Source organism: Chlorocebus sabaeus, chromosome 5, assembly GCF_047675955.1.
Source record: "Chlorocebus sabaeus isolate Y175 chromosome 5, mChlSab1.0.hap1, whole genome shotgun sequence".
Classification (NCBI taxonomy): Eukaryota; Metazoa; Chordata; class Mammalia; order Primates; family Cercopithecidae; genus Chlorocebus; species Chlorocebus sabaeus.
In genome coordinates this window covers 28,088,728-28,104,825 of record NC_132908.1, presented here as the reverse complement: position 1 = coordinate 28,104,825, position 16,098 = coordinate 28,088,728, and the positions used below count along the sequence as shown (strand labels likewise).

General features: G+C 51.1%; 2 protein-coding genes across 3 annotated transcripts; both read left to right on the top strand.

The window, feature by feature from the left end:
• The first annotated feature begins 11,493 nt into the window (after positions 1-11,493).
• LOC140711671 (uncharacterized) lies at positions 11,494-11,985 on the top strand. Its single transcript, XM_073015324.1, is given in 3 exon segments — positions 11,494-11,744; positions 11,746-11,818; positions 11,821-11,985. Coding segments are annotated over 3 exon segments (489 nt in total).
• VKORC1 (vitamin K epoxide reductase complex subunit 1) lies at positions 11,951-15,985 on the top strand. 2 transcript variants are annotated; one of them, XM_007990494.3, is made up of 3 exons: positions 11,969-12,312; positions 13,418-13,527; positions 15,498-15,985. In XM_007990494.3, the coding sequence occupies exons 1-3, from the start codon at positions 12,140-12,142 to the stop codon at positions 15,704-15,706; spliced, it is 492 nt and encodes a 163-aa protein (XP_007988685.1). In that variant the 5' UTR covers positions 11,969-12,139; the 3' UTR covers positions 15,707-15,985. The 2 variants fall into 2 exon arrangements, with proteins under 2 accessions (XP_007988686.1, XP_007988685.1); XM_007990495.3 differs by lacking the exon at positions 13,418-13,527 and having other exon boundaries at positions 11,951-12,312.
• Positions 15,986-16,098: the final 113 nt, after the last annotated feature.

The following is a 16,098-nucleotide window of genomic DNA, read 5'->3' as shown; positions in this document are numbered from 1 at the left end:
GCAGTGAGCGGATATCTCACCACTGCTCTCCAGCCTGGGCAACAAGAGCAAAACTCCATTGCAAAAAAAAAAAAAAAAGAAAACAAAATTATCCAGGGAGGAGGTGCTGGAAGGGACACGTTTCAGTGTGTGCACGTGCATAGGTGTGTAGTGTGTATCTGTACTAATTGGAATTTTCCTTACCATGGCTATATATTTCCTAAACATGTTCAATTAAAAGTGCTAAGTGAAGCAAGTGACATCTTTTGAGGCTGTCTTTATTTATTTATTTATTTGGAGATGGGGTCTTGCTCTGTTGCTCAAGCTGGAATACAGTGGCTCCATCCTAGCTCACTGCAGCCTCCAACTTAAGTGATCCTCCCACCTCAGCCTCTCAAGTAGCTGAGACTGTAAATGTGCACGCTACCCCGGGGTGATTTTTCCCCCCTCAAGCAATCCTTTTGCCACCGCCTTCCAAAGTGCTGGGATTACAGATGTAACCCACTGTGCCTGGCCTATTTTTGTTAGAGCTGGGGTCTCACTATGTTGCCCAGGCTGGTCTCAAATTCCTGGCCTCAGCCTTCTGAGTTGTTGGGGTTACAGGAGTGAGCCACTGGGCCTGGAGGCTGTCTTTAAACTTGGAGGTCGGACAGGTGTGGTGGCTCACGCTTGTAATCCTAGCACTTTGAGAGGCTGAGGCGGGCGGATCACCTGAGGTCAGGAGTTCGAGACCAGCCTGGCAACATGGTGAAACCCTGTCTTTACTAAAACTACAAAAATTAGCCAGATGCAGTGGCACACGCCTGTAATCCCTGCTACTCTGGAGGCTGAGGCAGAAGAATTGCTTGAACCCGGGAGGCGGAGGTTGCAGTAAGCCAAGATGGCGCCACTGCACTCCAGCCTGGGCGACAGAGCGAGACTCTGTCTCAAAAATAAATAAATAGGCCGGGCGCGGTGGCTCACGCCTGTTATCCCAGCACTTCGGGAGGCCAAGGCGGGTGGATCACGAGGTCAGGAGATTGAGACCATCCTGGCTAACACGGTGAAACCCCGTCTCTACTAAAAAATAGAAAAAATTAGCCGGGGGTGGTGGCGGGCGCCTGTAGTCCCAGCTACTTGGGAGGCTGAGGCAGGAGAATGGTGTGAACCCGGGAGGCGGAGCTTGCAGTGAGCCGAGATGGCGCCACTGCACTCCAGCCTGGGCGACAGAGCAAGACTCCGTCTCAAAATAATAATAATAATAATAATAAAAAACTTGGAGGTGAAAAAATAAAAAATAAATAATAATAAATATAAACTTGGAGGGAAGACTCCTCACCGTGGCTGGCCTGACTGAGCAACTGGGTGCCGACCACAGGAAAGGGGCGTCCTGTGTCTCTGGGTTTCCTCTTTGCCCCCCACCCACACCTTTCCCACCTGTTATTTCCCAACGTCCTGGAGTACAGCCAGGCTCCTGCAGCCCCGAAGCAGGCAGGGCTGGAACCCGTGGGAGAAGGAAGCGGTAAGGGTGCCCCTGGCGGGGAGGACGGGCTGCGCAAAGCAGCAAAGGACTGGCAGTGCTCTGTGCTCCAGAATCCGACGCTCACGTGGCTGAGGCGTGGACAGGAGCCGCAGGCGGAGGAGGCTGCGGCTGCCACCGAGGCGGAGGCGTCTGGCAGAGGTTTCACCCCATTTGACCCGGCGCGCTCGGCCACTGCTCGGCCCGGAGTCGCTGCTGCCCCCGGCGGCGGAGGTTGGTCATGCACCCCGCGACCCCCTTTTCAGAATACTGTATACAGGTCAGGCAGCTTTCTAAGCGCTTTCGATGTGTTTTTAAAAATATGCATATACTCGATGTAAAAGAGAACTGTATGTATTTATTTATCGAGACGAGATATCGCGCATGTCGTCAAGGCTGGAGTGCAGTGGTGCGATCACAGCTCACTACAGCCTCGAACTCCTGTTCTCAAGCAATCCTCCTGCCTCAGTCTCCCAAAGCACTAGAATTACAGGCATGAGCCCCACGCCTGGCCTACAACATTTTTATTTTATTTTATTTTATTTTATTTTATTTTATTTTATTTTATTTTTTCTGAAACAGTGTCTCACTCTGTTACCCAGGCTAGAATGCAATGGCATGTTCATGGCTTACGGCAGCCAAAACATCCCTGACTCAAGCAATCCTCCTACCTCAGCCTCCCGAGTGGCTGTGACCACAGGTGCCTGCCACCAAACCCAGCTGATTTTTTAAAAATTTTTGTAGGGATGAGATCTCCTTATGTTGCTCAGGCTGGTATCCATGGACTTTCTGGCCTCAAGCGATACTCCCATCTCAGCTTCCCAAAGTGTTGGGATTACAGGCATGAGCCACAACTAACTTCTTCTTCTTTTTTTTTTTTTTTTTTTTTTTGAGACAGAGTCTCGCTCTGTTGCCAAGGCTGAAGTGCAGTGGCGCAATCTGGGCTCACTGCAAGCTCTGCCTCCGGGGTTCACGCCATTCCCCTGCCTCAGCCTCCCAAGTAGCTGGGACTACAGGTGCCCACCACCACGCCCAGCTAATTTTTTCTATTTTTAGTAGAGATGGGGTTTCACCGTGTTAGCCAGGATGGTTTTGATCTCCTGACCTCCTGATCCGCCCACCTCGGCTTCCCAAAGTGCTGGGATTATAGGCGTGAGCCACCACGCCCGGCACTTCTTTTTTTTTTTTTTTTTTTTTTTTTTGAGACAGAGTCTTGCACTGTAACCCAGGCTGGAGTGTAGTGGCACAATCTCGGTTCACTGCAACCTCTGCCTCCCAGCTTCAAGCAATTCTGGTGCCTCAGCCGTCCCAAGTAGCTGGAATTACAGGTGCATACCACCATGCCCGACTAATTTTTGTAGAGATACGGTTTCACCAAGTTGGCCAGGCTGTCCTCAGATTCCTGACCTCAGGGGATCTATCCGCCTCCTCTTCCCAAAGTGCTGGGATTACAGGCATGAGCAACGGAGCCAAGCAGGGCCTGGCCAACTTCTTACCATATAACTTTGTCACTTCTTGTATCAAGAGGTGAGGGAGTCTATGTTCCCTCCCTTTGGAACTGGGAAAGCTTGTGATTACAGTGGAAGGGATGCTACATGATTTCTCAGTTTAGATTAAAAAAATACGTAACTTCCGCCTGGCTTTCTGAAGCACATGTGCTAGGGTCCTGAGCTGCCAGGTGGGCAGTCTGACTGCCCTATATTATTTGTTTTATTTTATTTTATTTTATTTTATTTTATTTTATTTTATTTGAGACAGAGTCTCGCTCTGTCTCCCAGGCTGGAGTGCAGAGGGGCAATCTCAGCTCACTGCAAGCTCCGCCTCCTGGGTTTACGCCATTCTCCTGCCTCAGCCTCCCGAGTAGCTGGGACTACAGGCGCTCGCCACCTCGCCCGGCTAGTTTTTTTGTATTTTTTAGTAGAGACGGGGTTTCACCATGTTAGCCAGGATGGTCTCGATCTTCTGACCTCGTAATCTGCCCGTCTCGGCCTCCCAAAGTGCTGGGATTACAGGCTTGAGCCACCGCGCCCGGCCGGGTATTATTTTATTTTTAAATTGAGACAGAGTCTTGTGCTGTGACCCAGGCTGGAGTGCAGTGGCGTGATCTTGGCTCACTGCAGCCTCCACCTCCCAGGTTCAAGGGATTCTCCTGCTTCAGCCTCCCAAGTAGCTGGGATTACAGGCGCCCGCCACCACACCCGGATAATTTTTAGTAGAGAAGGGTTTCTCCATGTTGGCCAGGCTGGTGCCCTGTATGAATTATTTATTGCTGTGTAACAACTTACCCCCAAAACACAGCACCATGCTGGAGTGCAATGGCACGATCTCGGCTCACTGCAACTTCTGCCTCCCGGGTTCAAGCAATTCTCCTGCCTCAGCCTCCCGAGTAGCTGGGATTACAGGTGCCCACCATCATGCCCAGATAATTTTTTGTATTTTTGTAGAGACTGTGTTGGCCAGGCTGGTCTCCATCTCCTGACATCAGGTGATCCACCCGCCTCAGCCTCCCAAAGTGCTGGGATTACAGGCATGAGCCACCATACTCTGCTCAAACATAACATCTTTAAAAATTTTTTTTTTAAATAGAGACAAGGTCTCACTATGTTGCCCAGGCTGTTCTTGAACTTGGACTCCTGAGCTCAAGTGATCCTCCCACCTCGGCCTTCCAAAGTGCTGGGATTACAGGTGTGAGCCACTGTGCCCCACCAATATCTTAAAACAATAAACACTGGCCGGGCACGGTGGCTCACATTTGTAATCCCAGCATTTTGGGAGGCCAAGGCAGGCAGATCATGAGGTCAGGAGATTGAGACTATCCTGGCTAACACGGTGAAACCCCGTCTCTACTGAAAATACAAAAAACTTAGCTGGGCGTGGTGGCAGGCGCCTGTAGTCCCAGCTACTCAGGAGGCTGAGGCAGGAGAATGGCAAGACCCCGGGAGGCGGAGCTTGCGGTGAGCCGAGATCGTGCCACTGTGCTCCAGCCTGGGCAACAGAGTGAGACCTCAAAAAAACCAAAACAAAACAAAACAAAAAACAATAAAACTTATTCTCACACAGTTTCCTTGGGTCAGGAATCTGGGAGCAGCTTAGCCAGGGGGTTCTGGCTCAGGGTCTCTCATGAAGTGCAGTCAAAATGTTGGCCATGCCAGGTGCAGTGGCTCACGCCTGTAATGCCAGCACTTTGGGAGGCCGAGGCAGGCTGGGGGGGCGGTCAGGAGATCAAGACTATTCCTGGCTAATACGGTGAAACCCCATCTCTACTAAAAATACAAAATATTAGCCAGGCATGGTGGCACACGCCTGTAGTCCCCGCTACTCGGGAGGCTGAGGCAGGAGAATCACTTGAACCCGGGAGGCGGAGCTTGCAGTGAGCCAAGATTGTGCCACTGCACTCCAGCCTGGGCGACAGAGTGAGACTTCGTCTCAAAAAAAAAAAAAAAATGTTGGCCAATGCTACCGTTATCTGAAGGCGCGACTGCTTTACAGAATCTGATTCCAAGGTAGCTCCCTCGCGTGCCCAGCAGGCTAATGCTGGTTGTTGGCAGGAGGCCTGTCATTCTCAGGGTTGGGGTCCAGCCCCAACTGAGGTGCGAGAGGAATGGGTGGACATGAGGCATAGAGCGAGAAGAACGCTCAAGAGACAGCAGGTAAATAAGACATGGTTTTATTCAGCAGCTCTCTCATCATCAGCATCTCACTCTCGAACTGTCTGCTCTGTCTCAGCTGCTTACTCCGGCGGCTGGCTCCCACACACACACAGCTGTGTGGCCAGCTCTCCCTTCACGGTCAGCAGCTTCACTCTTTCTTTTCTTTTCTTTTCTTTTTTGCTGAGACAGAGTCTCGTGCTATTGCCCAGGCTGCAGTGCAGTGGTATGATCTCAGCTTACTGCAATCTCTGCCTCCTGGGTTCAAGCAATTCTCCTGCCTCAGCCTCCTGAGTAGCTGGGATTACAGGCATGCACCACCATGGCCGGCTAATTTTTGTATTTTAGTTGAGATCAGGTTTCACCATGTTGAGTGGGCTGGTCTCAAACTCCTGACCTCGTGATCCACCCGCCTTGGCCTCTCAAAGTGCTGGGATTATAGGCATGAGCCACCACGCCCTGCAGCTTCACTCTTTCTCCCTCTTGGCACCAGCAAGCTGAGCTGTGTCTTGGCTTCCCTGAGACGGACAGCTCTGGCTTTCTCTCTTTCTCTGGACACAAGCACCTGCACAAGAGCCATATCCCATGTCAAGCCATGTTGGGCCGAGCCCTGTGCAGTGTCAGCAGGGCAATTATACCTTTTACAGACAACAGTGGCTCAGAGCCAAGTGATGAGCCTTCCCATGTTATGGCTACATGGCTGTGATAACAAGTGGAGCTATATGCCTGCACTGTAAACTCACTGAGTCACTCTGGATGTTTACTTTGGCCTATGCCCACTTGACTGCAGCACACCCATGTTCCTTATAGGGCCTCAGTTCCTCACTAAGGAGACCTCTCCCTAGGGTTACTTGAGTGCCTTCATATCATGGTAGCTGGCTTTGTCTAGAATGAGTGATCTACAAAGGAGCAAAATGGAAGCCACAATATCTTCATGATTTAGCCTCTAAAGTCACACATTGTCATTTCTGCATTATCCCAATGGGCCAGTTCAGCCCCTTTCAATGTGAGAAAAGACTGCACATGGTATCAATACCAGGAAGCAGGAATCATTGAGGACCATTTTGGAAGCTGACTATCAAAGCCTTGAGGCTGCCATGCTGTGAGGAAGCCCAAGCTAGCCCATGCAGAGGATGACATGGATAGGCCTGGAGACTACTCAGAGAGAGGGAGATGCTAGGTTATCTTTCAGTTGCTTTAACTGCTCATTGTTCCAGCTTTAGCTACCATCTGTCTGCAATTGTATGAGCCAGAAATAGCCAGGTAAAATTGTCTTCCCAAATTCCTAGTGCACAAAAACTGTCAGAGGCTGGGGGCAGTGGCTCACTCCTATAATCCCAGCAGCACTTTGGGAAGCCAAGGCGGGAGAATTGCTTGAGCCCCGGAGTTAGAGGCAACATAACAACACCTTGTCTCTAACAGGAAAAAAAAAGAAAAAAAAAAGCGCCAGGCACCGTGGCTCATGCCTGTAATCCCAGCACTGAGATTACAGGCCAAGGAGGGTGGATCATGAGATCAGGAGTTCGAGACCAGCCTGGCCAATATGGTGAAACCCCGTCTCTACTGAAAATGCAAAAATCAGCCGGGCATAGTGGCTGGCACCTGTAATCACAGCTACTCAGGAGGCTAAGGCAGGAGAATAGCTTAAATCCAAGAGGCGGAGAGTGCAGTGAGCCAAGATTGCACCACTACATTCCAGCCTGGGCGACAGAGCAGGACTATCTCAAATAAATAAATAAATAAATAAATAAATAAATAAATAAATAAAATGCTAGAAGAAAATATGGTCAGTCGGGGTGTGGTGGCTCATGCCTGTAATCCCAGCACTTTGGGAGGCCAAGGCAGGTGGATCACCTGAGGTCGGGAGTTCAAGACCAGCCTGACCAACATGGAGAAACCCTGTCTCTACTAAAAATACAAAATTAGCCGAGTGTGGTGGCACATGCCTATAATCCCAGCTACTAGGGAGGCTGAGGCAGGAGAATCGCTTGAACCTGGGAGGCAGAGGTTGCGGTGAGCTGAAATTGTGCCATTGCACTCCAGCCTGGGCAACAAAAGTGAAACTCTGTCTCAAAAAAAAAAAAAAAAAAAAAAAGGCCTGGCACGGTGGCTCACGCCTGTAATCCCAGCATTTTGGGAGGCCGAGGCGGGTGGATCACAAGGTCAGGAGATCGAGACCATCCTGGCTAACACGGTGAAACACCATCTCTACTAAAAAATAGAAAAAATCAGCTGGGCGTGGTGGTGGGCGCCTGTAGTCCCAGCTACTCGGGAGACTGAGGCAGCAGAATGGCGTGGAGCTTGCAGTGAGCCGAGATCGCGCTGCTGCACTCCAGCCTGGGCGACAGAGCGAGACTCTGTGATCCCGTCTCAAAAAATTAAAAAATAAAGAAATAAAGAAAAGAAAATATGGTCAAAATCTTTTATAACTCTTGAAGTGAGGAAGGCAATCTCGGCTCACTACAACTTCCACCTCCCAGGTTCAAATGATTCTCCTGCCTCAGCCTCCTGAGTAGCTGGGATTACAGGTGACCGCCACCATGCCTGGCTAATTTTTGTATTTTTAGTAGAGATGGGGTTTTGCCATGTTGGCCAGGCTTGTCTTAAACTCCTGACCTTAGGTGATCCACCCACCTCAGCCTCCCAAAGTGTTGGGATTACGGGTAGCATGAGCCACCATGCCCCGCCTAATTTTACAAATATTTATAAAGACAGAGTCTTGCCACATTGCCCAGATCTGTCTCAAAACTCCTGGGTTCAAGTTATTGTCCTGTCTCAGCCTCCCAAAGTGACTACAGGTGCACAGCTCCCCACAGGGACTACAGGTGCACACCACTACACCTGGCTAATTTTGTTTATTTTTTGTAGAGTCAGGGTCTCATTGTGTTGTCCAGGGTGTCTCAAACTCCTGGGCTCAAGTTGTCCTCCTGCCTCAGCAACCCAAAGTGCTGGGATTATAGGCATAAGTCACTGCACCCGGCCCCAGTGTGTGTCTTCTGAGGCTAAGTCATAAAGAGATTGCGGCTTCTATTTTGCTTCCTCTTAGATCACTCATTCTGGGGGGAAGCCAACAATAAATAACAGGAACACACCAGGAAACCAGAGAAAGCTGAGATACAGGCCTAATGCCCAGTCCTCTGTATTCATCTCTAATTGATGCTGTAACAAGTTACTACACATTCAATGACTTAAAACAACAAAAACTTATCTTATAGTTCTGTAGCTTAGAAGTCTGACAGAGTCTCACTGGGCTGAAATCAAAATGTTGATAGTTCCTTACTGGTGACTCTAGGGTGAGAATCCAGTTCTTTATCCTTTCTTGCCTTTAGAGGCCACTCGTATTTATTAGCTCACAACCCCCTTCCTCCATCTTCAAACCAGCAACATTGCAGCTCTCTGTGTCTTTTTTCTTTACTCACATCTCCCTCTGACTCTCTTCTGCAATCCTCCTTCATCTTTTAAGGACCCTTGTGGGCCAGGCACGGTGGCTTATGCCTGTAATCCCAGCACTTTGAGAGGCAGAGGCAGGTGGATCACCTGAGGTCATGAGTTCGAGACCAGCCTGGCCAATATGGCAAAACCCCATCTCTACTGAAAATACAAAAATTGGACCAGGCACGGTGGCTCACAGCCGTAATCACCGTACTTTGAGAGGCTGAGGCAGGCGGATCACTTGAGGTCAGGAGTTCAAGACCAGCCTGGCCAACATGGTAAAACCCCGTCTCTACTTTAAAAAAAAAAAAAATTACAATAATTAGTTGGGCATGGTGGTGGGCACCTATAATCCCAGCTACTTGGGAGGCTGACAGAGCAAGACTGTCTCAAAATAAAAATTAAGATAAATAATAATAAATAAATAAAAATCAGCAAATTAGGCCAGGTGTGGTGGTGGCTCATGCCTGTACTCCCAGCACTTTGAGGCAGGAAGGTTGCTTGAAACCAGAAGTTTAGACCAGCCTGGGAAACAAAGTGAGACCCCATCTCTACAAAAATAAAAATAAATTATCCAGGTGTGGTGGGACGTATTTGCACTCCTAGCTACTAGGGAGGCTGAGGTGCAAGAATCATTTGAACCTGGGAGGCAGAGGTTGCAGTGAGTTATGACAGTGCCACTGCACTCCAGCCTGTGTGTCAAGGGTCTTTAAACAGATAAAATATGCTGGGCACAGTGGCTTACACTTGTAATCCCAGCACTTTGGGAGGCTGAGGTGGGCAGATCACGAAGTCAGGAGTTCGAGACCAGCCTGGCCAACATAGTGAAACCCTGTCTCTACTAAAAATACAAAAATTAGCCAGGCATGATTGCACGTGCCTGTAGTCCCAACTACTGGGGAGGCTGACGCAGGAGAATGGCTTGAACCCGGGGGGCGGAAGTTATAGTGAGCCAAGATTGTGCCACTGCACTCCAGCCTAGGCAACAGAGCGAGACTCCATCTCAAAAATAAAAATAAAAATAAATCAATAGAGCCTGGTGCGGTGCCTCATGCCTATCATCCCAGCACTTTGGGAGACCCAGGCGGGTGGATCACTTGAGGTCAGGAGTTTGAGACCAGCCTGACCAATATGGGGAAACCCCATCTCTACTAAAAATACAAAAAATTAGCTGGGCGTGGTGGTGCACGCCTATAATCCCAGCTACTCGGGAGGCTAAGGCAGGAGAATCACTTTAACCCAGGAGGTGGAGATTGCGGTGAGCTGAGATAGCACCATTGCATTTTAGCCTGGGCAACAAGAGCAAAACTCCATCTCAAATAAATAAATAAATAGGCCGGGCATGGTGACTCACGCCTGTAATCCCAGCACTTTGGGAGGCTGAGGTGGGCAGATCACCTGAGGTCAGGAGTTCGAGACCAGCCTGGCCAATATAGCAAAATCCTGTCTCTACTAAAACTTAAAAAAATTAGCCAGGTGTGGTGGCGGGTGCCTGTAATCCCAGCTACTCGGGAGGTTAAGGCAGGCGAATCACTCGAACTTGGGAGGTGGAGGTTGCAGTGAGCAGAGATCATGCCATTGCACTCCAGTTGGGCAACAAGAGTGAAACTCCGCCTCAAAAACAAAAGAAATTAAATAAATCAAATCAAATCAAATCAGGAGATTGGTCAGCTTAATTCCATCTGCAACCTTAATTTCCTTTTTGCCATTTAACCTATCATATTCACAAGTTCCAGGGATTCATGCAGGGACATCTTTAGAGACCATTATTCTGTCTACCACACTCTCTAGAAGAGAGTAGATGTGAGAAAGAGCATCTGGAAAGGGAGGAGCCAGCAGGAGAGGGAAATATCACAGACGCCAGAGGAAGAGAGAGTTCCCAGGAAGGTGTGTGCAACAGTAAGGGATCCCTCTGGGAAGTCAAGCAAGAGAAGACCTGAAAAACAACCATTAGCCGGGCACGGTGGCTCACGTCTGTAATCCTAGCATTTTGGGAGACCGAGGTGGGTGGATCACTTGAGGTCAGGAGTTTGAGATGAGCCTGGCCATGGTGAAACCCCGTCTCTACTAAAAATACAAAAATTAGCTGGGCGTGGTGGCAGGCACCTGTAGTCCAAACTACTCGAGAGGCTGTGGCAGGAGAAAAACTTGAACCCTGGAGGTGGAGGTTGCAGTGAGCCGAGATGGCACCTCTGCACTCCAGCCTGGGTGACAAAGTGAGACTCCGTCTCAAAATAAGTAAATTAATAAATCAATAACCACTGGGTCTAGCGTCTTGGTGACACCAGCCACTAGGTGTCAGGGCAGTGCTGGAGGCAGCAGCTAGTTTATGGCGTGGGCAGCGAGGAAGAAGTGAGGAAGTAGAGACTGGGAGTGTAGAATCTTTCCAAAAACTTGACTGTGGAGGAGTAGATGGGATAATGCGGGGAGGGGAGGCTGGTGAAGGACCTCTTAGTGAAGGGAGATTTGTTGCTGTTTCTGAGATGGGAAAGAGAAACAAGTTGCAGTGTAGATGGGGAGGACAGAGAGGTTGAATGTGTAGGAGAGATGGGTCACCATCAGATGGGATGTCTGTGAAGGAAAGACCTCAGCAGGCCCACAGCTTGGAAAGGAGAGACTGACTGTTGAGTTGATCCAAGCGCAGGTGTTGCCAGGCAGGTGCCATGATAGTAGAGAGGTTAGGATACTGTCAAGGGTGTGTGTGGCCAAAGCAATGGTTCTGTGAATGTAAGGGAGAGACCGACCGGCAAGAAGCACTGGTGAGGCAGGACCTGGGAGGATGCGAGGCTGCAGCCCGAATGGTGCCTGAAATAGTTTCAGGGGAAATGCTTGGTTCCCGAATCGGATCGCCGTATTCGCTGGATCCCCTGATCCGCTGGTCTCTAGGTCCTGGATGCTCCAGTTCTTACAACAGGACTTGGCATAGGGTAGGCGCAAATGCTGTTAGCCACATTAATACAATTTTTTTTTTTTTTTTTTTTTTGAGACAGTCTCACTCTGTCAGCCAGGCTGGAGTGCAGTGGCACGATCTCGGCTCACTGCAACTTCCGTCTCTCCGGCTCAAGCAATTCTCCTGCCTCAGCCTCCAGAGTAGCTGGGATTACAGGCATGTGCCACCATGCCCGGCTAATTTTTGTAGTTTTAGTAGAGACGGGGTTTCACCATGTTGGCGAGGCTGGTCTCGATCTCCGACCTCGGTAATCCGCCAGCCTCGGCCTCCCAAAGTGCTGGGATTACAGGTGTGAGTCACCGCGCCCGGCCAAAACAGTTTTTAAATCTCTGGAGACGTCATTTCCCTTGACGCCTTGCAGCCGCCCCGACTACAACTCCCATCATGCCTGGCAGTCGCTGGGGCTGCGATTCCCCACGTCTCTTACCCGCCTCACCAGTCTGGGCATTCTTAGCTGTTTTCCTAACTCTCTCGCCTGACTAGCCCCCGGGAACAGCCGTTTGGGTCGCGGAGTGCGAACCCGGCCGGCCAATCGCCAAGTCAGAGGGGCAGGAGGGGCGTGGCCATTCCCCGCCCCGCCCCTGCCCCGTGGCTGGTTTTCACTGCTGGCGCCTCAGACGGAACCTGGAGATAATGGACAGCACCTGGGGGAGCCCTGGGTGGGTGCGGCTCGCTCTTTGCTTGGCCGGCCTAGTGCTTTCGCTCTACGCGCTGCACGTGAAGGCGGCGCGCGCCCGGGACAGGGATTACCGCGCGCTCTGCGACGTAGGCACCGCCATCAGCTGTTCCCGTGTCTTCTCCTCCAGGTGTGCGTGGGAGTAGGAGGCGTGGGGCCTCGGAGCAGGGCGGCCAGATTGCCAGATGATTATTCTGGAGTGTGGGATCGGTGTGCCCAGGGAACGGACAAGGGGCTGGACTACTCTCGGGGTCGTTGCACGGGGGCTGAGCTACCCAGAGATACTGGTGTTCGAAATAAGAGTGCGAGGCAAGGGACCAGACAGTGCTGGGGACTGGGATTATTCCGGGGACTCGCACGTGAGTTGGATGCCAAGGAATAACGGTGACCGGGAAAGGCGGGGAGGCAGGATGGCGGCAGAGATTGACGATGGTCTCAAGGACGGCGCGCAGGTGAAGGGGGGTTGGCGATGGCTGTGCCCGGGAACAAGGTGGCCCGGTCTGGCTGTGCGTGATGGCCAAGCGTTAGCATAATGATGGAATACCGAGGAGGCGAGTGAGTGGCCAGGGAGCTGGAGATTCTGGGGTCCAGGGCAAAGATAATCTGCCGCCGACTCCCAGTCTCTGATGCAAAACCGAGTGAACCGTTATACCAGCCTTGCCATTTTAAGAATTACTTAAGGGCTGGGCGCGGTGGGTCACTCCTGTAATCCCAGCACTTTGGGAGGCCGAGGCGGCTGGATCACTTGAAGTCAGTTTACCAGCCTGGTCAACATGGTGAAAGCCTGTCTCTACCAAAAATAGAAAAATTAGCCCGGCGCTATTGCAGGCTCCTGTAATCCCAGCTACTTGGGGGCCTGAGGCAGGAGAATCGCTTGAACCCGAGAGGCGGAGGTTTCAGTGAGCCGAGATCGCGCCACTGTACTCCACCATGGGTGTCTCAAAAAAAAAAAAAAAAAGAATTACTTAAGGTCTAGATGAAAAGCAGGGCCTACCGAGTAGCCACTTCCGGGCCTGGTCTGGGGAGAGGGGAGGATAGGGTCAGTGACATGGAATCCTGACGTGGCCAAAAGTGTCCGCTGACTGCAGGTCATTGACCCTTGGACTAGGATAGGAGGTGGGGAACAGAGGATAACCCAGGTGGCTTCTTGGAAATCACCTTTCTGGGGTAGGGTCCAAGTCACTAGGTTGACATTCCTAACCTGGTTCCACTCCCCCACACCACCCCTCTGCCAGGTGGGGCAGGGGCTTCGGGCTGGTGGAGCATGTGCTGGGACCGGACAGCATCCTCAATCAATCCAACAGCATATTCGGTTGCATCTTCTACACACTACAGCTATTGTTAGGTGAGTGGCTCTGCCCCCTCCCTGCAGGCCCCCGGCCCTCATCCCCCTTGGTCAGCTTAGCCCCACTCCATGCAGTCTTGGTGATCCACAGCTGATAGCCAGCTAGCTGCTCATCACGGAGCATCCTGCGGGTGGAGAGGTGGGGAGGTAACTAACAGGAGTCTTTTAATTGGTTTAAGTACTGTTAGAGGCTAAAGGGCCCTTAAAGACATCCTAGGTCCCCAGGTTTTTTGTTTGTTGTTGTTTTGAGACAGGGTCTGGCTCTGTTGCCCAAACTGAGGTCTAGGATGCCCTTAGCGTGCACTGGCGTGATCTCAGCTCACAGCAACCTCTGCCTCCCTGCCCAAGTGATCCTCCCACCTTAGCCTCCCGAGTAGCTGGAATCACAGGCGTGCACCACTATACCCAGCTAATTTTTGTATTTTTTTTGGTAGAGACAGTGTCTCGCCATGTTGCCCAGGCTGGTCTTAAGCAATCTGTCTGCCTCAGCCTCCCAAGGTGCTGGGGGGATTACAGGCATGAGCTACCATGCCCCACCAGCACCCCAGTTTTGTGGAAAAGATGCCGAAATTCCTTTTTAAGGAGAAGCTGAACATGAGCTATCTTTTATCTCATTTAGTGCTCCGCAGGAAAATTTGTATCTGGTCCCAGGAATTATTGAACAGATAGGGGAACCAAGGGAGTGGGAGATGATGGCGCCCCCCAGGCCTTGCTGATGCCATACCCTGGAGATGAGACTACCTATTACCACCCTTCCCAACAGGCCCCCACACTCCCTTTGAGTCACCCTTCCCAGCTCCAGAGAAGGCATCACTGAGGGAGGCCCAGCACCACGGCCCCTGGCTGACACATGGTTCAGACTTGGCCGATTTATTTAGGAAATTTTATTGCTCAGAACTTTCCCTCCCTGGGCAATGGCAAGTTCCTTGGAGGGAACCTGTGAAAGCCCTTTTTTTTTTTTTTTTAAGAAATCATCTTGCTCTGTTGCCCAGGCTGAAGTGCAGTGGCACAATCATAGCTCACTGTAATCTGGAACTCCTGGCTCAAGTGATCCTCCTGAGTAGCTGGGACTAGAGTCACATGCCACTGCACCCAGCTAATTTTTATTTTATTTTTTATTTTTTATTTTTTGAGACATAGTCTTGCTCTGTCACCAGGCTGGAGTGCAGTTGCGTGATCCTGGCTCACTGCAACCTCTGCCTCCCCGGTTCAAACAATTCTGCGTCAGTCTCCCGAGTAGCTGGGACTACAGGTGCGTGCCACCACGCCCAGCTAATTTTTGTATTTTTAGTAGAGAGGGTTTCACCCTGTTGGCCAGGATGGTCTCAGTCTCTTGACCTGGTGATCCGTCCACCTCGGCCTCCCAAAGTGCTAGGATTACAGGCATGAGCCAACCTCACCGGGCCTTTTTTTTTTTTTTTTTTTGAGACAAAGTCTCACTTTTGTTGCCCAAGCTGGAGTGCAGTGGTGTGATCTCGGCTCACTGCAACCTCTGCCTCCTAGGTTCAAGCTATTCTCCTGCCTTAGCCTCCCCAGCAGTTGGGATTACAGGTGCCCATCACCACGCCTGGCTAATTTTTGTATTTTTAGTAGAGATGGGGTTTTGCCATGTTGGCCAGGCTGCTCTCGATCTCCTGACCTCAGGTGATCCACCATCCTCGGCCTCCCAAAGTGCTGGGATTACAGGCATGAGCCACTGCGCGCAGCCAAATTTCTAAATTTTTGATACAGATTGGGTCTTTCTATGTTGCCCAAGCTGGTTTTGAACTCCTAGCCTAAAGCAGTCTTCCCACCTTGGCCTCCCAGAGTGTTGGGATTACAGGTGTAAGCCATCACACCTGCCCTGGAGCCTCTTGTTTTAGAGACACTTCCCAGCAGCTCCTGGCATCTAGGTGGTGTGGTGACATCATGGAGTGTTCAGGAGGTGGCCAGTCCCTGAAGCCCACACCAGACCCTCTTCTGCCTTGCAGGTTGCCTGCGGACGCGCTGGGCCTCTGTCGTGCTGCTGCTGAGCTCCCTGGTGTCTCTTGCTGGTTCTGTCTACCTGGCCTGGATCCTGTTCTTCGTGCTCTATGATTTCTGCATCGTTTGCATCACCACCTATGCCATCAATGTGGGCCTGATGTGGCTCAGTTTCCGGAAGGTCCAAGAACCCCAGGGCAAGGCTAAGAGGCACTGAGCCCTCACCCCAAGCCAGGCTGGCCTCGTCTGCTTTGCTTTGGCATGTGAGCCTTGCCCAAGGGGGCATATCTGGGTCCCTAGAAGGCCCTAGATGCGGGGCCTTCTAGAGTCCCCCCTCCTCCTGCCATACCTGCACATGACAATGGACCAAGTGCCACACACTTGCTCTTTTTTCCACCCAGTGCCTCTGACTCTGTCCCCAAGGGCTGGTCTCCAAAGCTCTTGCCATTGCCCAGGGAGGGAAGGTTCTGAGCAATAAAGTTTCTTAGATCAATCAGCCAAGTCTGAACCATGTGTCTGCCATGGACTATGGTGCTGGGCCTCCCTCAGTGTTGCCTTCTCTGGAGCTGGGAAGGGTGAGTCAGAGGGAGAGTGGAGGGCCTGCTGGGA

Excerpts from the sequence above, each read along its gene's own strand:
- VKORC1 (XM_007990494.3), top strand. The coding sequence starts at position 12,140 with ATGGACAGCACCTGGGGGAGCCCTGGGTGGGTGCGGCTCGCTCTTTGC. Across the intron at positions 12,313-13,417 it reads TCCCGTGTCTTCTCCTCCAG|GTGGGGCAGGGGCTTCGGGC; the intron begins GTGTGCGTGGGA and ends CCCCTCTGCCAG. Across the intron at positions 13,528-15,497 it reads CACACTACAGCTATTGTTAG|GTTGCCTGCGGACGCGCTGG; the intron begins GTGAGTGGCTCT and ends TCTGCCTTGCAG.